This window comes from Spermophilus citellus (genome assembly GCF_964194105.1).
Source record: "Spermophilus citellus genome assembly, chromosome: 7".
NCBI lineage: Eukaryota > Metazoa > Chordata > Mammalia > Rodentia > Sciuridae > Spermophilus > Spermophilus citellus.
In genome coordinates this window covers 73,962,601-73,990,172 of record NC_138188.1, presented here as the reverse complement: position 1 = coordinate 73,990,172, position 27,572 = coordinate 73,962,601, and the positions used below count along the sequence as shown (strand labels likewise).

The 27,572-nt window shown below is 37.9% G+C and overlaps 1 protein-coding gene across 1 annotated transcript in view; it reads right to left on the bottom strand.

The window, feature by feature from the left end:
• The window catches only part of KCNMB2 (potassium calcium-activated channel subfamily M regulatory beta subunit 2), a 269,712-nt gene that overhangs the window by 18,065 nt on the left and 224,075 nt on the right, over positions 1–27,572 (bottom strand). Inside the window, exon 2 of the mRNA XM_081302728.1 lies at positions 20,652–20,774. Coding sequence (XP_081158854.1) covers positions 20,652–20,707 — 56 coding nt within the window. The 5' untranslated portion in view covers positions 20,708–20,774. The remainder of the gene's footprint in view (positions 1–20,651; positions 20,775–27,572) is intronic.

Sequence of the window (27,572 nt, the reverse complement as noted above, 5' to 3'; positions counted from 1 at the left end):
AGGGAGATTGAACAAAACTCTCTTTAATGAAGAATGGATCAAAGAAGAAATGAGAATAGAAGTCAATAAATTTTTAGGAATAAACAGGAACAGAGATACAAATTATCAAAATCTCTGGGACATTATAAAAGCAATTCTAAGAGGAAAATTTATAGCACTGAGTGCATACAGTAAACAATTAGAGAGATCCCAAATAAGTGAGTTTATGCTCCACCTCAAGGCCTTAGGAAAAGAACAAACTAACTCCCAAACCAGTAGAAGACAGAGATAATTAAAAACAGAGCCCAAATCAATGCGATTGAGAACAAGAAAATACAAGGATCAATGCAATGAAGAGCTTGTTCTTTGAAAAGATAAATAAGATTGACATACCCTTATCCAAACTATTCAAATAAGAGTGAGAAGAAGCAAATCAACAATTTCAGAGATAAAAAAGGAGATATCACTACAGATCCTTCTGAAATCCAGAGGATTATCAGAAACTATATTGAAAATGTATACTTCAATAAACAGGAAAATCTGGAAGATATTGTCAAATTTGTAGACACATATGATCTGCCTAAAGTGACTCAGGAAGATACAGAAAACCTAAACATACCAATATTAAGTAATGAAATTAAAAACTGCAGTTAAAAGCCTTCCCAAAAAGCAGACCACAGGACCTTATGGATTCTTAGCTGAGTTCTAGCAGACCTTTACAGAAGAACTAACACCAGTCTTTCTGAAATTATTCCATGAAATTGAAAGACAGGGAATACTCCCAAATACATTTTATAAAGTCAGTATAACTCTGTTAATAAACCAAACAAAGATGCATTTTCAAAGGAAAGAAGACTACAGACCAATATCCCTAAAAAGCTCCTGTACAGCAAAGGAAATGATTCAGAGTGTGAAGGAGAGAGCCTACAGAATAGGAGAAAATCTTTATAGGGGATTAATAACCAGAATAAAGAATTCAAAAAAACTGAGCACTCAAAATACAAATAACCAAATCAATAAAAGGACAAAAGAACTAAACAGAAACATTTTAAAAGAAGACACACAAATGGCCAACAAATAAATGAAAAATGTTCAACAATTCTCACAATGAAAACTACATTTCATCTTACTCTAATCAGAATGACAACGATCAAGAATATGAACAACAATGAATGCTGATAAGGTTGTGGAGGAAAAGGTACATTTGTATACGGTTGGTAGGATGGTAGACTAGTAAAACCACTCTGGAAAGCAATATGGCCATTCCTCAAAATACTAGGGATGGAATCACCATATGACCCTGCCATCCCACTCCTTAAGTGTTTTCCCAAATGATCTAAAATTGGCATACTACAGCAATACAGCCACCTTAATGTTTATAGCAGCATAATTCACAATAGCTAAGTGATGGAATCAACTCAGATGCCTGTCAATAGATGAATGGATTAAGAAATTGTGATTGATACAATGCACACACAATAGAGTCCTACTCAGCCAAAAAGAAGAATGAAATTCTGGCACTTGCCAGTAAATGGATAGAAATGGAGAAAATAATGCTAAGTGAAAAGAACCAAACTCAGAAACTCAAAGATTGAATGTTTTCTCTCGTCTGTGGAAGCTAGCGTAAAATAAAGGAAAGGGGGAGGAAAGGATAGGATAAAATAAAGAACCAATTAAATACAAATTAATAGACAAGGAAAAGGAAATCTCGTAGAGGAAGGAGAATGCGAGAGGGGAGGGAAAAGGAGGGGATGATGAACTGAAATCAATTTCCACATATGTATGAGCTTGTTAGGATGAACCAAACCACTATGTGCAACTATAAAGCTCTTATTTAAAAAATGGAGTGGGAGCTATGGCTTAATGACATGAATATTAGACCATCATAAAATTTCTACCATTCTTCAAAGACTATCTGCAGGATAGAATGGCAAGGAAATTAATAATATGTAAAGCTTAGGAATGGAGGAACGGATTTGAAGTAAGCAGGAGAAGAAAGAAAAGGTGAGAAAATTCTGGGGGTGTTGGTGCTTGGGGAGAAGTGGGGGTAGGAAGTCAATGCTTGGGAATTCCAGAACTCCTGCTGATCAAGATACAGCTTGGGCACTCTCAGTTCCTATTTTGATAGGGAGCTTTGCATTGCAGGGCAGTGGGAGTAGGAAAGCTGCTGGCCTATTGGATCTGGAAACAGGACAAATGGTACTGAAAACTGAGAAGGAAGCTCGTAAGCCAATTTTTAAACTTTAAACCAAAACCAAAATGCACAAGACAGACCACATTTTCCTTTAATATTTTTATCACTGTTTATTCATGTTTCTTGGGAAAGAAACCAGAATAGAATCAAATGTGGAATTTGCAGGGGAATAAGAGACGCCCATTGTTTGTACAATTGTGTGTACATTTAGGGTTATATTTAGTGTTGTGCTCCAGAATGACCTTACCAGTGTTTATGGCTCATATCTGTTCTGATTGGCTGGTTTATTCTGGAATGATTATTAAATATTTTAGTTCCCTGTACAAACTTGAGAATGTGTATGTATTTAATATATTTCCAGAAGATTTTAGGTAGAGTATTTATGTTTTAGTTATCAGTGTACAAAATTAATTGTTATCATCATTAAAGTTCTCTTAATTAACTAGTTTATGCAAATCTTTCCTCCAGGAGTGGGCATTGTGTGGGAGCAGCATCCCAGCTACCTAGATGTCTTCATTCATCATCTTTTCATGGCCTGTTCTTCCTGTCTTCCTGCCACCTTCACTCACTCTAGGCTGTTTGTGATCATTGCCAGAGACTTGGAAAGACCACATTCTTCATTATCCTCCAGCTCCCAAGCCCAATATCCTTGGATTAGCTGGTATGCCCTGCTTTTGACTTCCATAGACTGGCAACCACCCACCTTCTGTCTCCCATTCTTTTTTGTTGCGATTTTCTTTGAAAATTGTACGGTTTACATCAAAGCTCTTTAAACTTGACCTTTTATGAACTTGACAAAAAAAAATCAGTGCCCATTAGCTAAAGCTGGTGAGCAGGAAGACTTCTGAAGCAGGTAAAGATAGGCTGAGACTGAGTGGCTTCAAAGATCTGCTGTAAAATAATAATCTGATGTAACTTCACTATTATTTATCAACATGTATTTAACTCTGATGGCTGCCATTGAGATTCGCATTTCCTGCAGATGGAAGCCATCCAGGAGAGAGCAATAGTCTCACAGTTCTAGGGTATTAGGCTGTCACACAGCATTTCTTATGTCACTGTATACTCATAAAATAGATGAGGAATAATCAGTCAGTATGTCACAAGAGCAAGAAGCATATAAAAATGATTCAAACAGGTAATTTAAAAACAAATTGCAATTTGAAAATGGTTAACAAATGCTCTTCATATACTATGGAGTCAGGGGGTGGGGAGGAAGTGACTTGTTTCCATATAGCTCAAAGTCATCTGGGAAATCAGGATATTACCCAGTGAAATGAAAATGGTGAGTGGGGTGAGCCATATCCAAGGAATAAATCAATCAATAATGATTCAATTAAAGGATCCCATAATGATTGTATTAAAGGAACAAAAGGAATGAATGGATAGTTTGAAAGACCAAAGTGTTTAGATGTACAGACTTATCTTGAGTGCTGGTAACCTCTTGTTTCTGGGGATATGGCCTTGGCCCAATTAGAAGACAGATATAAAAATAATGTCAACATATGGTGGTAAGTTCAATGATGAAATCACTCACAGTATTCCCAATGTTTAGGGAACAGGATAGGGAGTAAGAATTGTGGTTTGGGAAGGCTTCCTAGGGTGGCATCTTAACAGACTCTTCGAGAGTTTGATTTGGAATCGATGCAATGAGACGAAGAGTTGAGGACAGTCCAGATGGAAGGGATCACATGAACAACTGGTATGCAGACTATCTGAAACTACAAGTATGTTAGTATCACTGGGGTGAGTGTGGGTCAGAGGAAATGGGGCAGATATGTTTGGAAAGGTAGTGTGGTCAGGAAGGGTTCTGTAAGTCCTTCTAAAGAGATTGGCCTCTCTCCTGTAGTTAAAGGGGAAGCTGTCAGTGGATGACATGATCAGAACTGAGTTTCAGGATGAACACGGTGGCTGCTGTGTGGAGATTAAATTATAAATGGGACAAGACTTAAATCAGAGAGAAGAATTGGGAGAGATTGTAACAGTAATGTTGGTGAAGGATGATCAGGGCTGGATCCAGTATCACGGTGGGCTGGAGAGAAGAAGATGTTTGGAGAAATATCTTGGAAATAAAATATCATAATTTGGCAACTGATAGAATATAGAAGCTGATAAGGGAGTGAGTTTTAGATCTATATCTCAGTGCTTGACTTGGACAACAGGGGAGATGATGGAGAGTGGTAAAGCAGAACCCTTATTTTCCTACACTTTGCAGGGTCCAAAGAGAGCCCCCCCCCACCTTTCCCCCATTTCTGATCTTGTTAAATAAGGAGGGAGAGGATGATTGCACATTTATAAATTCTCTTCCCCCAGGTTAGGTGTCTGGGGCTCAGGAGGAGGAGTAGCTAATTTGATTGATGAGATGGGTGATACCCTGATAATTGGGGGACTAAATCTCTCTTTTGGGTGAGTTTGAAGTTCACTGCTCCTGTGTGGCACAACCTATTATTATTTTAAAAAATTATTTCACACTCTCCTTTGCCTTTCAGTGTCCAAGTAGTGAGCCCCAGTTGGGGAAGGAAGTGTGCATATCCTAAGTGTTAACGGGTTAGTGAAGTGGTCCCTTTTACACCCAGTTGTCTTCAATGGTAGATGGAAGGGGCATGATGTCCTAGGCCTCAGGCTTAAGCCTCATCCTTTATACTAACAAGTCTTGTGTGTTGGGGGTTATAGTGCCACCAATATCTAAGCTGATGTTTCATCTTCTTTTAGCTCTTCATGTCTATGCTCTATGAATCAACTTGAGAGGACAAGGGACTGTCCTTGGTGTGAGAAATAAGAAAGGGAATGTCAGTACAATTTATAGAAGTAGAGAGTTCAAGAGGAAGAATGAGTCTGGGTCATGATTATGAATTCAGTTTTGGGTAAGTGTGCTATTAGTAGGTATAGAGAAGGAATTTGACTTTATAAGTTTGAAGTGGATCTAGCCTTGGTGTGTCCTGGCAAAACTAAACTTAAGCTCTTTTGAGGCAGTGTTGACTCCGTGATGAACCATGAGTCGACATGAAGGATAAAGTGAATATTCATACATATTGACAACAAATAACAGATATATACAGTCTTTACTACATACACAGGGAACATTCTGCCCAAATCCTTTTAGAGAATAGGAATTATTAATAAGTCTTACAAGTCCAACTCCAACAAAAATCTTTGTGATAAATATTCTTGTAAGCAAAAGATTTTCAAGTTGGGTGCAGTGGCACATGCCTATAATTCCAACAACTTGGAAGGCTGAAACTGGAGGATCACTAGGTTGGGCAACTTAATGAAACACTGTCCCAAATTAAAATAAATAAATAAATAAACAATCAAACAAATAAATAAAGAAAGAAGGCTGGGAGTGCAGCTCAGTGATAGAGCACTACTGGGTACAATCCCTAGTGTTGCAAAAAAAAAAAAAATTTTTTTTTCAATTGTCCAATAAAGTTTTATTTTCACCCTGAGCAATAATCAACAGAGTACAATTTTATTTCAAACACTATATTTGGGTACTTTCTTTAAATTTGATATTTGGACTCATTCTATAATTCATAAGCACATTAGTTATAAAGATACGCGCGTGTACACACACACACACACACACACACACACACACAGGACATAAAGAGTAGAAAGTCCAATAAAGACTCTTTGGCTCTTTCTTACTCATTTAAAGTCAGATTCCCTTGGTTTCTATTCTACAGGGAGAAAGGTATTCAGGTGAAGGCAGGGCAAAGGCCATTTATGAATTCATTTGTTAATTTGTTAGTCAACATGTTAAGTCTTCATAAAAAGAACCTCAAGCAGCTAAGTCCTCGGGGCAGGAAGTGAAGAAGGCTGATTTCCTGGGATTACCGTGTGAGGTATTAATCATGACAAGATCTGGTAATGAGGGTGATTAGAGAGGTGTACGAAAGGGAAGAAAAGAAAGCCAATATGCCGAGGGCCAGTCTGCCAAAGGATCAGTTACTGAATGGCTGATTCACAGAAAGTCAATTTATTGAAGGATCAGTTCACTAAATGAATACAGTTTATCTATTTTACCCTACTTAGAGATTTAACAAAGATGTATTTTAAGCATTATTGTTTTCAACATAATACATGAATAGGAATAGATGTTTCCTATGAATGTTTTAAGACTGTATTTTAAAAATGCACTTAATCATCAAGTATGTTCTTACTAATGTGTTCCTCTTAGCAGTATTTTTAAATTGGCCTGATTTTTTTTTAAAAGCTGTTTCCTAGTGGGCTTAGTTTCTTTATAAATATATTATTAAGAATATATTTATAGTTATATCTTTCTTGAGTAGTGTGTAAATATACTCTGCTAATAGAATAAACATTTAACATTTCATTCGGTAGCCTTTTAGTTTATACTGATTACTTTTTTCCAAATCCTTTTATTTCTTTATTAAATTATTTATTTATTCTAATTTGTTATACATGATGGCAGAATTCAATTCATTTCATATTACACATATAGAGCACAATTTTTCAAGTCACTGGTTGTAGGCAAAGTATTTTCACACCATTCGTGTTTTCATACATGTGATGAGGCATTTGCTGTTTTGCTAACACTTAGGCATCATTCAGATTGTTGTGGGAATTTCACATTTTGACAACTTTGATGGACTTGTCAACTTTATCCATTAACCAAAATTTGTTTCTTTTACCTATTCACTAAGGATATAGTAGCTGTTTTGGGATGGTAATATTTAACAGTTTTTTAAAAATTCAGTCAAGTTTTTATTTTGTCCTCAAGACATCAGTTTACTGAATGTTCAGTTCGTCTCTGGTCTTGTTATCACAACAGGGGGGATTTGGGTGAGGATGGTGGGACCTTCTGCTGAAGGAATGTTGAAGAGGAAAACCAGCAAAATGTACAATCTGGCTTGCGACCTAGAGAGAGAGGAAACTCAGGCGGAGAGGGGAGACCAACAGCCACAGAGAGTGGGAGGGCATGGCCAAGGTGGAGGTTGAGGGAGAACCAGAGGACAGAGAGAAGATGGGACTGGAGACAGAGGGTGTCTGGAACACAGAGAGGGAAAGGTAGAGGAGCAGAGAGATAGAGATAAGAGGAGTCTCCAAATAGGGGCCCTTTGGGGCCTTTCTTGTCTTTGCTAACCAATTGAATGTGGGTTATGATAGAACTATGTAAAGTCACAATGGTCATACAAAATTTTTGGTTCATAGCTAAATTTAATACAGTTATCAAAATGATTAATTGGGAAATGGCTTCTTTGGCAAATTGGTTTTAGACACATTGACTATCGCTGCATTAGGCATCCCTCAATATGAGCATTCAGAGGATCCATGGCAGAGGAATTGGCCCAGGGCTATGGCTATAAGCATGAAGATGGTTTAGAAGACTGTCACTTGGGAGCCATTGATGTAAGTGGTAATGGCTGAGGGTCCTGTGAAAGATGGAATTGGGCCTTGGATGAGCAAATAATTAAGAAGAGGGGGAAGATCTGGGAAAATTTTGAGTAGGGATAACTTGAATGTGATTGGATTCCAGGATCTGGTGGGTGGGGGGTGGCAGGCAGTTAGCTAGTTAGAGAGGAGCCAAGAATAAAGGATGTGTGTGTGTCCTCTGAGGTCACCATAGTCATTAAAATAATTTAAGCAAGTACAATAATTAGATTTGTACTTTAGGAAGATAACTCCTGTTAGTGTTTGTGTGTTATCTAGAAAGGTTTATATCTGGAGGTAGAGATTGATTCTGAAAGTCTTCTAGTGTTTCAGATATTAGTTAAAGAGGGAATTTTAGAAAGAAGTGGCAGAGGAGATGAGCATTTAGATCTGGACATCATTTGTGTCCAGGATCAACTATTAAACACTGTGGGTTTTAATGATCCTTTCTAGCTAGTCAGAGAAACAAAGTTGGTTTGGGTACAAGAATGTGGGAAGTGTAAGAAGAGAAGTCTGTGAAGGATCCTGACACTGTCAGAGAGGTGAGGGGGTACCAGATGGGTATAGGAAAGAAAACTAGGGAAGATATGAATTAGAAGTAGAGAATTAAGTAGATATAAAATTACTTGGCTGAGAGCTCTTCAGGAACTTACACATAATATTTAATATACTGAATATTGATATTTATATCTCTATGGCCCAATGAACACTGAGTTGCTTAAGAGATAGAGACAGACCCCATTCATCTTTGTAGACTCAATCTCTTGCACTTATTAAGCTTATAAAATATATTTTTATTTGGACTGAAAATAACTACCATAAGCATAGATCGTGAGGTAGCCAGCATAGGGAGGCAGAATAGTCAACTAAAACCAAATAAATCAGAATCCATGGGTAGAACAGGCTCCTGGCCTCTTGCTTCCCATCTGTGTTCATTGGATTCTACCACCAACAAATTTAGTACTCTTCCAGAAAAAATTCAATCTTTCTAGGAATCAAGAGTTCTAGTTTCCAGACTTCAAGGAGGGTCTCCTTCTGTGGGATCTCATGAGGGCAGACTGCAGGGCAATAGATTACTGGATCCCTTCTGAGCTGAAATGAGCGGAGCTGCTGTCCATTTATGGCCCAGGAGACCCCACCTGTCATTTCACACGGCAGAGCATCACAGACATGGTTCTGCCTACTGTTCACTTTGGTTTCCCACTTTTCTGAGATGTGCTTCTTTGTATGTTTGTCTTTATCTTCTAGAAGTTTAAGATTTCATGGATGTTCCTCAAGTTAGTGTATATTTAGGGTCCAATTTGATTAGTTTAATTATTATCCTGTTTTCACTCTTTGAACCTGCACATTCCATTGGAAACAATGTGCTTTTGAGTTTGGGAACTAATGACAGCCATTCTTAATACAGTCATTAACATGAGTTTTTTTTTAAATTTGGTCCATAAATTTAATGTTATTGTTTCCAATTAATTTGTGGGGCTTTCCCACAAATTGTAATATTATGAACCTTATTGTATGAAAAGGACACTAAAGATGAAAATGAAAAATTGGGAGTTATTTTTTAGGCCTTTTTTTCTTATCAGATCACTTCTGCAATGATATCTCCCATATTTTAATTCTTATTTATTTTTATCTGATCCATTAGCACATTAAATTTTTATAAAATGTTTTAGCACACAATATAGAAAGAAACAGAAAATTATATGAATTGTTTAGATAAACGAGGGTATCTTTATAATCTAAAGAGCCTTTCAGAAGCATTACCTTTATTTTGACTACATTATATGATTTCAGTGCAATAATGATAGAAACAAATAACAAAAATAACTAGAAGGACTATATATACAGAAATAAAAATATAGCACAAAGAACTCATGGATCATAGAATAAAATCTGATAGAAATTAGGAAGTATTTAGAATTGAATATGGAAAATACTATGGATCATCTGGTAGATGCAGTTAGAGTCACAGAAAGAGAAAGTAATTTTAAATGTTTATATTAGAGGAGAAAACTTGAAAATCAGCATGCCAGGCATCCAACAAAGGAGGTTATGAAAATATTAGCAGAACATACTAAAGATAATAGAAGGAAGTAAAAATGAGTGGTAATAAATGTATTGCTATTTGTTGAAATATGATTTAAGATAGATTTCTAAGTCATTTTATCCCTTGGCAATGGGCACCGCACGCACTTACTTGTTTTTCTCTTGTTGATCTGTCTTTTGTTACAGGAATCTGTCCCAACTGTCCCAATGATGAACTTACATGAGTTCAGAAAAACAATAAAGTCTTTCTCTTCTTCATAGGGGAGACTGAAATCAATGTAGATATTAATCTTATTCAATCAGAAAAAGACTTGATGAAGAACGTTGGAATGTGATGGCCATCATTATCCAAGTGCATGTACGAAGACTCGAATTGGGTGTCAACAGACTTTATATACAGAGATATGAAAAATGTGGCATATATGTGTAATAAGAATTGTAATGCATTCTGCTGTCATGTATTTAAAAAAATAAAATCAATAAAACTAAAAAAAAGACTTGATGGCAGAAAGATATAATTTTGCCACAATGCATTAATAGAAATGTGGTAAACATGACCTGAGAAGCTCATTCTCAAATTTACATGAAGTGCAAATAGTTAAGAAAAGCAAATGAACTCCTGATTAAAAAATAATAAAATAGATGTCTTATTTGATAACATATCAATATGTAAAATAAAACTCAATTGTGGTATTTGTCTTAGGTAGATATAATACCTGAGACAATAATAGAGCAGATTAATAGACCAGAATAGAGATCCAAAAACATATCCATGCACACATGGAAATGTAACATATGATACATGTGTGTTTTTAGATTGATGGGAAAATAATACATTGTCCAGTGAGTGATGTTGGGGCAATTGGTTAACTCTATAGAAAAAAATTTGGATGCCTACTTCACACCTACCACAGAAGCCAATTCCAGATGATTAAAGACTTAATTATAAAAGGTAAAGCTGCAAAATATTTAGAAAATGGTATGGGAGAAAATCCTTTTGAACTTGCTTAACAATGAAATGTATTCAGAGAAAAAAAATGTATTACTTTATATTGTTGGGCTTGGGGAATGGAGGATGAGGATAGAAACTAGTGTGGTGCATGTAGCAGATGATCAGAAAAAGGGCTGGCTTAGACTCCAAATAATAAAAACAAGTAAAATTGACTTCAACTTCTTCTGAGCAATGAAATGTTTTATTCAGAATTTTCAGTGAGATTTTTTCCTTCCAGTTACTTGTTCTGCCTGTTTTTAGGCTGGTTTCTGGTGTTGCACTGTCTTAAGAATTCCAGGAAATCCAATATCCTGACAAGTTTGTCTCTGGAATCAGGAAAAGGCTGTATGGCTGGCTAGCCCCTCCTGGCATTGCTTTAGGAGCATAAGTGGAGAAAAGAGGTACACACAGAAGCCAGGTTTGCAGAAGGAAAAATGAGGGTGGATCAATCACTAGCAATGTGATACAGCACTGCCAGACGATCCTGTTAATTTATTTCCAAATAATTAACTTGAAGACTGTAATTGTCTTGATTCATTATTGGCCATTATCGTCATGATTACTGTCACCAAAAGCAGCTTTTTTTTTTTTTTTTTTTTTGGTGGTGGCGCTGGGAATTGAACCCAGAGCCCCAGGTATGCTAGGCAAGCACTCTATCACTCAACTACAGCCCCAGCTTTACCACTGAACTACAGCCCCAGCCTAACCATCAGCAGAATGACAGCTTCTGCTCAAAGTCAGCTTTAAAATCTGAGTCTTATCCTTAAGAATCTGTGAACTATGCAGTAAAGATGAAGATGTGGTCAAGGAAGAGGCATGGACCAATGATCCAACATTCACTTAGGGACCCCCCCGCTTAGCAAAAGATTCCATTGCTTGTATTTGTTGGCTATTTTTTATCTGTTTCTGTTAACTTTGTACGCCAACCAGGCAAACCAATTTCATGAGCTTTTGCCCTCCTGTTCCACAAATAAAGCTTGCGATTTCTTTATAGTCAATATTTTAATTATTTTGAGGATTCCAACATGGCGGCAGGCGCAGAGAGATCAAGTCTCTGACCTCTTCAGCTGTGCGGGCATAGGGAGTCATAAACAACCTAAATCTGTTTGCTCAGGATCACTAGGCAATGCTGAGCTGACGTGGATCTGGGGCGAACAATCTGGGCCTCTCAGAACACACACTGAGCCTGGATCGGCTGAATTCAAGCTCCCACTCACCTGCTTCCTGCAGACAAACAGCTGTGACTCAGCACTAATCCATCTGGCTGAAACAACTGGTCGGCCCTTCTGTTCCTACGGAGGTAAATGCCAACCAAGCCTTCATAGGTAGTGGCCACAGGTTTGAAACGGGGCTTGGGAGAGACAGTAAGGACCTACCCGTTGCATTGGTCACCCGGCAAAGGGAAACGAACTGTCGCCATTTGCAAGAGATACCACCATGGCAGAGAACTGACGTCACCAGACTGCGGCGGAGGAGATAACTTCATTGAAACCTGCAGCTACAGGTGTGTAATTCCCTAGCCTTCCCTCTCCACACATCGGGGAAACCTTAAGGGCCCCTTCCAGCTCTCCCGTGAGCGCGATAGCCAGACCGAGGGAATCAGACGTGGCGCGGGACCGTGGCTCGGAACTCCCGGCTACTGCTCTCACCAGTGCTGACAACTGAGGTCTCTTGTACCAGTTACCGGGGGCGTGGCTACCGGAGGGCAAGTAAAATTCACTGAGGATTCTCAGCCCCAAGCTCTACAAACTTAGGGTCTGAGGGAATGGCAAACAGGGAGAGTGTGCCCAGTTGTCCATGAAAACAGGGCTCCCGGGAGCAGCAGACCTGGCGTGTAGCCAGTATTGTGGTGAGCGGCACCCGTGAGAGGGGCCTGGCTAGAGGAAAAGTGGGGAAGTGACTAGACACAAGAGGAGGCCCTAGGCACTCAGGATTGGAGACTCGCCCAGTCTGGGAGGAGGAGCTGCTGCACAGTGATTGGTTCCCGTGTATTGACAGGAGAAACTTGGCCTGGTGGGCACAGCGCCACCTACTGGAAGAGAAGTTAATCAAACTCTAAGACTGCATTTATTAGTTTTTTTTCCTCTTTTTTTTTGATTTGGGTTTTTTCTTTCATTTTCATTTTTCTTTCTTGTTGTTTTTTTAATTTTTTTTTACATTTTTAAAATTTTTTTCTTCTAATTTTAATGTTAATTTTTATTATTATTATTTTTTAAATTTTTTTCTTTTTTTATTTCCTATTATTTTTTCTTCTTTTGTCTTTTCATTTCTTTTCAATTTTCTTATTCCCCCTTCCTTGAATTCTACCTGCTTACTCTCATTCTCTTTAGTGACTTCTTCCCTTCCCTTCTAATACCTTTACTCCCAAGCATCAAATAAATTTATAGGAGTAAACAGTAACTCAGCAGTCAAACAGAACAAGAAGTAACATGAGCAGCTTCAAAAAGCAAGGAAGAAAAGGAGTACAAACAATGCAGGACAGCCTAAATATTCAGGAGGACCTAGAGTCATCAGAAAAATGGTCATATAAAGAACTCAAGGAACACCTTAGACAGATGGAATGGAACCTTAAAGAGGATACGAGACAGCAAATTCAAGCAGCGAAAGAACACATTGAGAATGAATTACATAAACAGCTAAAAGAAGAAGTTAAGCATCTTTATCAGGAGATAGAGATTATAAAAAAATAATCAAACAATAATTCTAGAAATGAAGGAAACCATAAACCAAATTAAAAACTCAATTGAGAGTATCACTAACAGAGTGGAGCAAGTAGAAGCCAGAACGTCAGATAATGAAGACAAAATATATCATCTTGAAAAGAGTCTAGCCAACTCAGAAAGGCTGGTAAAAAATCACGAAAAAAACATCCAAGAGTTATGGGATAACATAAAAAAACCAAACTTACGAGTCATCGGGATAGAAGAAGGTACAGAGATTCAAACCAAGGGAATGAGTAACCTGCTGAATGAAATAATTACAGAAAACTTTCCAGAAATAAAAAAGGAAACAGATATACAAATTGAAGATGCATACAGGACACCGAGCACACAAAATCACAGTAGACCAACGCCAAGACACATTGTTATGAAGATATCCAATATACAGAACAAAGAGAAAATATTAAAAGCTACAAGAGAAAGGAGGCAGATTATATTCAAGGGCAAACCAATAAGGTTAACAACGGATTTTTCATCACAGATGCTGAAAGCGAGAAGATCCTGGAACAACGTATTTCAAACACTGAAAGACAATGGATGCCAACCAAGAATTCTGTACCCAGCAAAATTAAGCTTCAGGTATCACAACGAAATAAAAATCTTTCATGATAAACAAAAGTTAAAAGAATTTGCAGCCAGAAAACCAGCATTGCAAAGCATTTTGAGCAAAACACTACACGAGGAAGAAATGAAAAACAATAACCAAAACCATCAGTGGGAAGTGCCTCCATAAATACAGAGGGTGAGGGGAAAGATAATCATGGAAAAACAAACTAAATTTTTTTAAAAAAGGATAAATAATCAAACATGGCTGGAAGTACAAATCATATATCAATAGTAACTCTGAATGTTAATGGCTTAAACTCTCCAATAAAGCTACATAGGCTGGTATCATGGATTAAAAAAACAAATCCAACAATATGCTGCCTCCAGGAGACACATCTGATTGGAAAAGTCATACACAGGCTGAAGGTGAAAGGATGGGAAGAAATATACCACGCACACAGTCCTCATAAGCAAGCAGGGGTGGCCATCCTCATATCGAATAAAATCGACTTCAAGACTAAGTTAATCAAAAGGGATAAAGAAGGACATTATATACTGTTAAAAGGAACCATTCACTTAGAAGACATAACAATTATCAATATTTATGCACCAAATAATGGTGCTGCGACATTCATAAAACAAATTCTCCTCAAGTTCAAGAATCAAATAGGCCACAACACAATAATTATGGGTGACTTCAACACACCTCTCTCACCATTGGACAGATCCTCCAAACAAAAGTTGAATAAAGAAACTATAGAACTCAATACCACAATCAATAACCTAGACCTAACTGACATATATAGAATAGATCAACCATCATCAAATGGATATACTTTTTTCTCAGCAGCACATGGATCCTTCTCAAAAATAGACCATATATTATGCCATAGGGCAACCCTCAGTAAATATAAAGGGGTGGAGATAATACCATGAATTTTATCTGATCATAGTGGAATGAAACTGGAAATCAATGATAAAAGAAGGAAGGAAAAATCCTACATCACATGGAAAATGAACAATATGTTACTGAATGATCAATGGGTTACAGAAGACATAAAGGAGGAAATCAAAAAATTCTTAGAGATAAACGAAAATACAGACACAACATATCGGAATCTATGGGACACAATGAAAGCAGTTTTAAGAGGAAAATTCATCGCCTGGTGGTCATTCCTCAAAAAAAGAAAAAACCAACAAATAAATGAGCTCATACTTCATCTCAAAGCCCTAGAAAAGGAAGAGCAAAACAACAGCAAATGTAGCAGAAGGCTAGAAATAATTAAAATTAGAGCGGAAATCAATGAAATTGAAACAAAAGAAACTATTGAAAAAATTAACAAAACTAAAAGTTTGTTCTTCGAAAAAATAAATAAGATCGACAGACCTTTAGCCATGCTAAGGAAGAGAAGAAGAGAGAGAACTCAAATTACTAACATACAGCATGAAAAAGGCAATATCACAACAGATGCTACAGAAATACAGAAGACAATTAGAAATTATTTTGAAAACCTATATTCCAATAAAATAGAAGATAGTAAAGACATCGATAAATTTCTTAAGTCATATGATTTGCCCAGACTGAGTCAGGAGGATACACACAATTTGAACAGTCCAATATCAATGGATGTAATTGAAGAAGCCATCAAAAGACTACCAACCAAGAAAAGCCCAGGACCGGATGGGTATACAGTGGAGTTTTACAAACCCTTTAAAGAAGAATTAATACCAATACTTTTCAAGTTATTTCAGGAAATAGAAAAAGAGGGAGCTCTTCCAAATTCATTCTATGAGGCCAACATCACCCTGATTCCAAAACCAGACAAAGACACCTCAAAGAAAGAAAACTACAGACCAATATCTCTAATGAACCTAGGTGCAAAAATCCTCAATAAAATTCTGGCGAATCGAATACAAAAACACATCAAAAAAATAGTGCACCATGATCAAGTAGGATTCATCCCTGGGATGCAAGGATGGTTCAACATATGGAAATCAATAAATGTTATTCACCACATCAATAGACTTAAAGATAAGAACCATATGATCATCTCGATAGATGCAGAGAAAGCATTTGACAAAGTACAGCATCCCTTTATGTTCAAAACATTAGAAAAACTAGGGATAACAGGAACTTACCTCGACATTGTAAAAGCTATATATGCTAAGCCTCAGGCTGGCATCATTCTGAATGGACAAAAGTTGAAGGCATTCCCTCTAAAATCTGGAACAAGACAGGGATGCCCTCTCTCACCACTTCTATTTAATTTAGTCCTTGAAATACTAGCCAGAGCAATTAGACAGACAAAAGAAATTAAAGGCATAAAAATAGGAAAAGAAGAACTTAAATTATCACTATTTGCGGACGACATGATCCTATACCTAGAAGACCCAAAAGGATCTACAAAAAACTACTAGAACTAATAAATGAATTCAGCAAAGTGGCAGGATATAAAATCAACACGCATAAATCAAAGGCATTTCTGTATATCAGCAACAAAACTTCTGAAACGGAAATGAGGAAAAACACTCCATTCACAATATCCTCAAAAAAAATAAAATACTTGGGAATCAACCTAACAAAAGAGGTGAAAGATTTATACAATGAAAACTACAGAACCCTAAAGAGAGAAGTAGAAGAAGATCTTAGAAGATGGAAAAATATACCCTGTTCATGGATAGGCAGAACCAACATCATCAAAATGGCGATATTACCAAAAGTTCTCTATAGGTTTAATGCGATACCAATCAAAATCCCAACGGCATTTCTTGTAGAAATAGATAAAGCAATCATGAAATTCATATGGAAAAATAAAAGACCCAGAATAGCAAAAGCAATTCTAAGCAGGAAGTGTGAATCAGGCGGTATAATGATACCAGATTTCAAACTATATTACAGAGCAATAGTGACAAAAACAGCATGGTACTGGTACCAAAACAGGCGGGTGGACCAATGGTACAGAATAGAGGACACAGAGACTAATCCACAAAACTACAGCTATCTTATATTTGATAAAGGGGCTAAAAGCATGCAATGGAGGAAGGATAGCATCTTCAACAAATGGTGTTGTGAAAACTGGAAATCCATATGCAACAAAATGAAACTGAATCCCTTTCTCTTGCCATGCACAAAAGTTAACTCAAAATGGATCAAGGAGCTTGATATCAAATCAGAGACTCTGTGCCTGATAGAAGAAAAAGTTGGCTCCGATCTACATATTGTGGGGTCGGGCTCCAAATTCCTTAATAGGACACCCATAGCACAAGAGTTAATAACAAGAATCAACAAATGGGACTTACTTAAACTAAAAAGTTTTTTCTCAGCAAGAGAAACAATAAGAGAGGTAAATAGGGAGCCTACATCCTGGGAACAAATCTTTACTCCACACACTTCAGATAGAGCCCTAATATCCAGAGTATACAAAGAACCCAAAAAATTAGACAATTAGATAACAAATAACCCAATCAACAAATGGGCCAAGGTCCTGAACAGACACTTCTCAGAGGAGGACATACAATCAATCAACAAGTACATGAAAAAATGCTCACCATCTCTAGCAGTCAGAGAAATGTGAATCAAAACCACCCTAAGATACCATCTCACTCCAGTAAGATTGGCAGCCACTATGAAGTCAAACAACAACAAGTGCTGGCGAGGATGTGGAGAAAAGGGTACACTTGTACATTGTTGGTGGGACTGCAAAATGGTGAGGCCAATTTGGAAAGCAGTTTGGAGATTCCTGGGAAAGCTGGGAATGGAACCACCATTTGACCCTGCTATTGCCCTTCTTGGACTATTCCCTGAAGACCTTAAAAGAGCATGCTACAGGGATACTGCCACATCGATGTTCATAGAAGCACAATTCACAATAGCTAGACTGTGGAACCAACCCAGATGCCCTTCAATAGATGAATGGATAAAAAAAAATGTGGCATCTATATACAATGGAGTACTATGCAGCAATAAAAAATGACAAAATCATAGAATTTGCAGGGAAATGGATGGCACTAGAGCAGATTATGCTTAGTAAAGCTAGCCAATCCCTAAAAAACAAATACCAAATGTCTTCTTTGATATAATGAGAGCAACTATGAACAGAGTAGGGAGGAAGAGCAGGAAGAAAAGATTAACTTTAAACAGAGACATGAGATGGGAGGGAAAGGGAGAGAAAAGGGAAATTGCATGGAAATGAAGGGAGAACCTCATTGCTATACAAAATTACATATAAGAGGTTGTGATGGGAATGGGAAAATTAACAAGGAGAGAAATGAATTACAGTAGATGGGGTAGAGAGAGAAGATGTGAGGGAAGGGGAGGGTGGATATTAGGGGATAGGAAAGGTAGCAAAATACAACAGTCACTAATAGGGCATTATGTAAAATTGTGGATGTGTAACCGACGTGATTCTGCATTGTGCATTTGGGGTAAAATTGGGAGTTCATAACCCACTTCAATCTAATGTATGAAATATGATATGTCAAGAGCTTTGTAATGTTGTGAACACCCAATAAAAAAAGAAAAAAAATAAAATAAAAGCAGCTGTTGCTATAAAAAATATTTTAATTATTTTAAATCCCATAGTTACTGAGATCATCTTTGAAAATAAAAAAAAAACTAAAGCAGTTAATTTGTCATAGAATCTTATTGATGCAGAACACTAAGCATTTGTTCCTTTTAAACTCCATCAATATTGCCAGTATATCATCATATGTTTATTATCTTCTTTGATATATAACTTTCAACTCTATTTTAACATGATGATGTCCCCTTGTGGGTTTGACTGTTCACTGTTGCTCTGCATTTCTCATTTTTGACAAGAACCTTGGTAAGGCTGTTGGGGTGCAGCAGAGAGAGTTTGAGCTTGGTTTCAGATTTGGATTCTATCCTAGTTGGTTGTTGGACACTTAAGGTTATTTCAAAACCCTGACCCTGCACTTTCTCATCTGTAAAATGGGCATAATAGCAGGGTAGTTTATGTAGAACAAGCAGTACTCAGTGATTTCTACATAAAAGAATATAAAATGTATTAAAAATATGTGATGAAATTAAATAGGAGGTGAAAGGGTTATATTATCGTTTACCCACTCTGATAAAGACTTCAGAATTTCAGGAGGACTGATCATTGACGGTCATAATATTCCTGTGGGGCAACAAAACCCTAGGATTTGGTTACGACCCCTGAATTGTAAAACCAACTCTCTTACCCTTTGGCACTGATAACAGCCTTTTAAACAAAACAACAACCACAACAAGGAGAAAATTACATACAAAACGTGAAATTTTAAAATGACACTTGAAACTTTAAAATGTGACGGTAAAGATTGTGTTGAAAGATGATTCACCTTGAAAGCAAATGAAAAATAATTTAATTAAGTATTGAGAAAAAGCAGGTGAAAACCTAAAGATGAATAAGGAGTGAATTTTCAGGGATCTGCTTGTTGTCGTGAGGAGCCCTGGGACTATGTGCAAATACTAGTTGCCTTGTGGGTTGTAATTTTATTTAAACATCACATAATTATTTTTCCATAATTAAGGAAACATAACATATTACAAAGCATTTGGGAAATAGAGAAATGAAAACTGTTTTCCTTCCGGATGTTTGCTTGTTATGTGTGTTCCGAGGATGCAGTGATTGTTTATATGCAATTTTTAAACTTGTATTTTTTTTCCAGTTAATATTATGTTGAAGCCCTTTAAAGTGCTAAGCGATATATTACAGTATGACTAAACGTGCTTTTTATTGTGACACTGAAATGGCTTCCAAAATTTTACTTGCAATAATCATTGTGAACAACTTTGCTTTTGGAATTTTTCAAAGGAATTTTATCTGCAGGGCCATTTGAGTTTTGAGGGGGAAAATAATCCCTCAAAACAATATTCAGCTAAACCTCCCTCCGGTCCTTCCAGGGCCCAGCACCATTTATCTGCCTGATGTGCCACTTGCTTCAGCTGCTCTGTGCTGGTAAAGGAAGTTATGTTTAAAATTTAGTTTCACCTGAACCAATTGTACAAGGTCAATGGGGAAGAGAGATGAGGAAGAAGAGAACAAATGGAGAGAAACTAAATATTTAAAAATGCTTCTAGAATTTTATGGAAACATCTACTCCTTCAACCCCATTAAGACGGTTGGACTGATCTGCAGATGCCACTCTTTCTCTCATTAATCTGCATTTGCCCCTTTGCCTTTCTTCTTGCTCCCTCATTCCTTCCCTGCTCCCGGGTTATCCATGCAACGATTCCGAGGGCTCTTTGAATTTGTCTTGTCCTCTTTGAGTCCTCTCACAGTTTCTGCTTTCCTTCCCTACCACATGTCCAGTGCTACAGAAACAGGATTTCTTCACATCAGCCAGCATTTATTGAGCATCTACTGTGTGCCAGTTAAGGTACAAAGGTCTGGAAATTCGACAGAGAGTAAAACAGTCTGTTCAGGTAAAGAGGATCATGGGGCTGGGGGAAGGGTAGGGATTGTGGTTGGATATCAAAAGGCAGAACTAAAGTTAGCTAAGAGTGGCGTGTGTGTGTGTGTGTGTGTGTGTGTGTGTGTGTGTGTGTGTGTGTATGAAGGTCAGTTCTGACAGGGGACAGCATTCACAAAGCCATGTGGTGCATGCAACATCAGAGGAGAAGGCAGATCAGTGTCTAAACCCCTGCTCCTTCAGTAAAGAGCCCATCCCAACATCTCAAGACACAAAGCTCAGTTGCCTAGTGTTTCCTGGTCACCATCCTCTCTGCAGCCAGGTAAAACCTTCTGACAAGTGCCCAGGGTCCCAGTGCAGTTACCTTTTCTCATCGTGTCTGTAAGATGAGGAAGTCCGGCCACTGGTCCATATGAACATCTTAGAAGATGGTGGTCCAGAGTCTCCTTTCCTTGTGATGGAAGTCCTGGAGGAATGGCGAAAAGACCTAGAAGAGGTATGCATTATGGTTAAATCTATTCCTTTGAGTTCTGGAACTTTGTATTAGCAACCAATAGCTCTCAGTGGATTGACTTTCTTAAATAACACCAGGTTTTTTGTTGCCTCGGGGACTGGCTCTCCATGCTGGCTGCACAATGAAATCAACTGGGAATCTTTTTAAAAACTCTGATATCTGGTCCCTCCTTCAGAAATTTGCATTCCATTTTTTAAAAGCTTCGTCATTATTTCTAATGCTTTGCTAGACTCAAGCCACTGCTTTAGGGGGCTATGGTTTTTATGTTAAGATCCTGTTTCCTGTCAGGCGCAGTAATCCCAGAGGCTCAAGAGGCTGAGGCAGGAGGATTGCAAGTTCAAAACTAGCCTTTGTGAACTCAAAAAATTAAACAATAAGAAAACAAATAACCCAATCAACAAATGGGCCAAAGACCTGAACAGACACTTCTCAGAGGAGGACATACAATCAATCAACAAGTACATGAAAAAATGCTCACCATCTCTAGCAGTCAGAGAAATGCAAATCAAAACCACCCTAAGATACCATCTCACTCCAGTAAGATTGGCAACCATTATGAAGTCAAACAACAACAAGTGCTGGCGAGGATGTGGGGAAAAGGGTACACTTGTACATTGCTGGTGGGACTGCAAATTGGTGCGGCCAATTTGGAAAGCAGTTTGGAGATTCCTGGGAAAGTTGGGAATGGAACCATCATTTGACCCTGCTATTGCCCTTCTCGGACTATTCCCTGAAGACCTTAAAAGAGCGTACTACAGGAATACTGCCACATCGATGTTCATAGCAGCACAATTCACAATAGCTATACTGTGGAACCAACCCCGATGCCCCTCAATAGATGAATGGATAAAAAAATGTGGCATTTATACACAATGGAGTACTACACAGCACTAAGAAATGACAAAATCATGGAATTTGCAGGGAAATGGATGGCATTAGAGCAGATTATGCTAAGTGAAGCTAGCCAATCCCTAAAAAACAAATACCAAATGTCTTCTTTGATATAATGAGAGCAACTAAGAACGGAGCAGGGAGGAAGAGCAGGAGGAAAAGATTAACATTAAACAGAATCATGAGGTGGGAGGGAAAGGGAGAGAAAAAGGAAATTGCATGGAAATGGAAGGAGACCCTCATTGTTATACAAAATTACATATAAGAGGTTGTGAGGAGAATGGGAAAAAATAAGGAGAGAAATGAATTACAGTAGATGGGGTAGAGAGAGAAGATGTGAGTGGAGGGGAGGGGGGATAGTAGAGGATAGGAAAGGTAGCAGAATACAACAGTTACTATTATGGCATTATGTAAAAATGTGGATGTGTAACCGACGTGATTCTGCAATCTTTGTAATGTTTTGAATAACCAATAAAAAAAAAACTAGCCTTTGTAACCTAGTGAGGCCCTAAGCAACTTAGTGAGACCCTGTCTTAAAAAAACAAAATGGGTTGGGGTTGTGACTCAGTGGTTAAACGCCCCTGGGTTCAAATCCCCAGTACAAAAAAAAAAAAAAAAAATCCTATTTCCCCTGTATTGTCTCCTTCAAAATATAATATTGGTATGGTTTCATACCCTATAGTATGTCCTATTTCCCTTAGAATTTTTGTTCAGAGTTGGTTACTAAAATTCTACTTTCCCTTTCCTCTCCAACATTTTCCCTTGATGCTGAGATGTGAGACAAACTATCATCTTTTAACTGTGCTCTGCCAATGCTGTGGGTTCAGCTCCTGGCAGTTGAGACACTGTCTGATAAAGTCTAGCAGCAGTGGCTCCAGATACTCAGTGGCTCCTAGAGGTCAGGTTTATAGACTCAAGAGGCAAGGAATTATAGGAATGCTGTGTTCTTTTGATTATGTCTTGACTTTAGGAGAAGATATTTCATCTCCAAATAGCACTAAAGAGTTAGCTATTATTATTATTATTATTTATTTTCTACATAATAATAACTTTCTGTAGAGGAGGAAATATGAAATATCATAGATATATTAATCAAATATAAGAGCTAAGATGATATTTGATATGGTAGTGTATTCATATATGAACAAATGAAAAAGTTATGTCTGATTCATCCTACTGTCTTTCCTATTCCCATCCCCTCTCCCTTCCCTTCATTCCCCTTTGTCTAATCCAAAGTACTCTGTACTCCCCTGCTCCATTATTGTGGGTTAACATCCACATATCAGAGAGAACTTTTGGCCTTTGTTTTTTTTTGGTGGGGGGATTGGCTTATTTCACTCAGCCTGTATTCTCCAGTTTCATCTGTTTACCAATAAATGCCAAAATTTCATTCTTCTTTATGGTTGAGTGATATTCCATTGTGTATATATACCACATTTTCTTTATCCATTCATCTGTTGAAGGGCACCTGGGTTTGTTCCATAGCTTAGCTATTGAGAATCGAGCTGCAATAAACACTGATGTGGCTGCATTACTGTAGTATGCTGATTTTAAGTCCTTTGGGTATAAACCAAGGACTGGGATAACTGGGTTAAATGGTGGTTCCATTCCAGGTTTTCTGAGGAATTTCCATATTGCTTTCTAGAGTGGTTGTAGCAGTTTGTAGTCCCACTAGCAATGTACAAATGAAACTTTTCTCCTATATCCTTGCCAACATTTATTGTTACTTGTATTCTTGATAATTGCCATTCTGACTGGAGTGAGATAAAGTCTATTATCATGTTCAACCACAAGAAATGGGATCCTAATTAGAATAAGTTATACTCCATGTATATATAATATGTCAAAATTCACTCCAGTGTCATGTATATCTAAAAAGAACAAATTAAAAAAAGATAAAAAATTAAATTTTTATGAACTCTAAAAAAATGATATTTGATACATTTGAAAAAAGGAAGGCAGAAAGGTGATTCCTTCACAGGTGCAAGTCAATAGTGTCTTTCTTATCAGTTAAAGCACAGTATTAATGATAAATGTGAGACTAGAAATAATATTGGTGACTGTATACTCTATTAGCTACTATATGCCAGGCACGTTGCAGCTAATAGCTATGCACACATCATGAGAGGCCTGTGCAGATATCCATGTTATGCTTATACCATGAAAACCCTGGAAGGTAAGCAGTACTATTATTTTCAAATTATGAGTGATGCTCTCAAGAGATTCAGATATTTGCTTACATTTAGAAGAGGTGGAGCTGGGCTTCAAACCCATAGTTGCTGGCCTCCTGCTCCAGCCCAGTGCTTTTAAGCTGTAGTATGCATTTGAATTGGGGCTCTGTGCCAATGCTGATTCTGATTCCATGGGTCTGTGGCAGGGCCCAAGGTTCTGCATGGGTAACACCCTCTCCTGGGTGATGACAGTACTGCTGATTTGCAGCTACACTGGGCAAAGGCTTAGGGTATGTACTCAGAGTATGTCATTGGTTATAAGTCCACTTCATCACTACCTAGCTGTCTGACCTTGAGAAAGTCACTTAACCTCTCTAGGGCTGAGTATTATTTTAAATAACTTTGTACCATGGAGAGTTTGAAACAGATAACCTTTAAATTTGTTCTTAGCGCCAGTATTTTGTGATTCAGTAAATTGAAGAATGAATGTAAGCATATATTAAGTCATGGTGCATTGACTTCCTGAGAACAGGTCCTAAGAGTAGATCACTGTCTACAACCCTTGGGTCAGGACTAGAAGGTTAAGGTGCAGGAGCTGTGGGAGGTAGCAAAGCCTTAATAGTCAGTAAAGGTGTAAGAAGTCATCCTTCTCCCTTGGTATCCCAGGGAAATGAAGGGATGAAAGGACCACCTGAATGGATAACCTAGACAGTTTTAGGAAGATTTAAAAATTGAATCTTCTATCTCTTTAAATGACATGGATCTGGGTTATTTAAAGTTATTTATGTTCCTTTTTGAACATCTTTAAAATATCCAATAGAATAGGGATTAAATGCGTTATTGAAACCGGTTAGCCTTCGGGGCATGAGAATGATTTTAATCTAAGTTGACTGAGTAATTTCCTAAGAATGAGGATTGGTATAAACTCTTGGAGTTTTTTTTTTGACATGGACCCTGGTGCAATCTGATCACATTAGTTATTCTTTCAACGAAGTGGGGGTGTGGGATAGACAAAGAAAAATGGCACAATTTGAGCGTAGGTAAAGCAATAAATTTATAAGCACTGCCCTGCAGCTGGCTATTAGCCAGAATTTAACAGACACACCATAGAATTGCAAATGGTTTGAAATGATTCAAAGCGAAAGGTTTTAGCGATTTCAGTGTATTTAGGATACTTTTCAGCTGCGTGCCATTACTGCAGTGCTGAATCTTGGCTCTGTTGTTTTAAGATGATAGACAAAGGGGAGATGAAAGATACATTTATTCTAATTGACTGTCTAAAGCTCGTTGGGAAGGACTTAACATCTCCTCAGGTTACTCCAATAAGTGGATTTGGAGTTTCTCCACTGCAGTTTTCTTTCATAAAGACAAACTTTTATTTAAAATTTGCTAAGTTCATTGTTAATTAAGATGAAAGTGAGGAGCTGCTTTAAGGACAACAATATAAAGATTCTGCAGAGGTTGAGGAAAAATTTCCAGGCTTCAAAGAAACTCCCAGAATTTAAAATATGTTAATGGAAGCTGGTTTGGAGATTTCTTCCTAGCTCAAAGGCAGTCCTCTTGAACTCCTTAAGTAATTAACTCAACTCTGCTCACTTTATAAGACAAGGAACATTTCATGTGAATTGTGATTAGAAAAGTGATGCAGAGAAACAAACAACAAAAAAAAGTACTTGAGTAAATTTTGCAGTTTGGAATCCTAGAGTGAAACAGAGACCTGTTATGCTTGTGGCAGTGGGGCAGCTGGAGACATGGGTCTCAGGCCATCACTAACCCATCTAGGAATGGGGTGAACCTGGCAGAGCCACTACTGTATGATGAGGACATATCTGAAAATCAGAAATCCTAACTGACCAAATCATCAGTGAGTCTGTGGTGAGATTTCTTTGTCTCAAGAATTTATAAAGTGTCCCTTTGAAGTCTCAGCCTACTCCTTGCTAGCTTCTGCTTCCTTGATTCAGCTCCTGCCATTCACTCAGCCGCACCCTGCCCACCCCCTCTACTGCTGTTCCATTATATGGTGAAGGAGCTATGCTGTTTCCAAGCCATATTGGATGTCCCCTCTTCTGCAAAGCCTTCTCTGACACATACAAGCAGCTTCCTCATCTCTGCTTCTGCTAGAGCAAGGTGCAGTTTCTCCTGCATGTGCACAAATCTGCCTTCCCTGCTAGGTAGGCTGAGCATCTCCAAGGCAGGTCTGTCCCTTACACATCTATGGTACAATGCAGGACACATAGCAACACACTGGTTGTGTTTTCTGACTTGACCTCTAAGTATCTATCATATCATGTGACACTGGTGCTGTCTACTGCTAACCTCTCCTTCCTGACCCTTTTCTTATCTTGGGATGTTATTCCTTCTTTTTACTCCTCATTATTCCCTTTCTTTCCTTCTCTGGAATGTCATGTTCCCACTGTTCCTTTCATTGACTTGGACAGCAAGTTTCTGTTGCTTGCTGAATTATCATTCAAAAAGCCCTTTGGAAAGGGCAGCATGGCCTAATGAGAAGAGGAGCAAGAACACAGATGGGGCTATTTGTTTGTTTGCCCTGTGGCGTCACCACCTACCATCGCTGGGACATTGGACAAGCCAATTTAACATCTTTGTGTTTTAGTTTCCTCAACTGTAAAAAATGGGAATAATAATACTTGTCCTTCCAGGTTGCTCGGATGATTAAATGGGACAATACATGCAAAACAACCTAAGTAGATCATAGCACATAATAGGTACATACTAAACATTAGTATGCTTCTTCTTCCCCCCTCCCTATTATTATACTTAAAAGCAGATGGATTGGATTTTTCTCTTTGTAAACAAAATCCAATTAAGCCTCTTTGTACTTGTACATTGAGAGTATTGATTTTCTTTTCTTTCTTTGGTCCAATGGGCCTGGTAGCTGTCAGAGGAAATATCGAGATGATAAAATCTGCAGTACTTCCCCTTTAGCCTAAATTCTGATACCCATCCTGAGCAAGAGGAGCATGAAGGTAGGGCCTCTGAAGGCCGGTGACACATTAAAATCACCTGGGTGAACTTTTGAAAAATATTGGTGTTGGGCTCATCCCTGAACAATGAGAACTTCTGTGGGTGGATCTCTGACTTTGGTGTGTTTTTTAAAAAAGCTGTCCAGGTGATTGTGATGTGCCACCAAGGTGAGAAAAACTGCCACAACCTCTCAGGTTCTTAATTCACCTAAGTGAAATCCTTTATAAATACCCCTGTCTCTAGAAGCTTCCTCTGGAGAGTAGTGGTTCGTCAAGTGCAACTCTGTGCAGTGGCTTCTCAATTCCTCTCAGTGTTGGGCCTTGAGGTGACAGCTGCAAGGACGAGAGCAAAGTAGATGCAGTTTTCTGGTGTCAGTGGCCTTGAGCTATGCATATGGGAGACTCTTAATGCACTTTCCTTTATTGAATGAGAGCAGGAGCCAACAGAACTATTTAACACATAATTACATGCCTAATCTTGCATAAAATTGTGACACTAATGACATCACAGTGGAAGCCCAAAAGGTCACTCTGAGCACAGAAATTTAGGGTTGCTTCTGATGTGTGAGATTTTATTTTGCAGACAGCAAATTATATGTTCTCCCTAGGAGTCGAGTTGTTTTGGCTTCAGGGCTTTTTTGGGGAGAAGCCAAATGTATGGTGATAATTTTAGATCTAGTGATTTAATTTAGAAAACGTTGGTACTTATTACGAGCAGTTTTAAA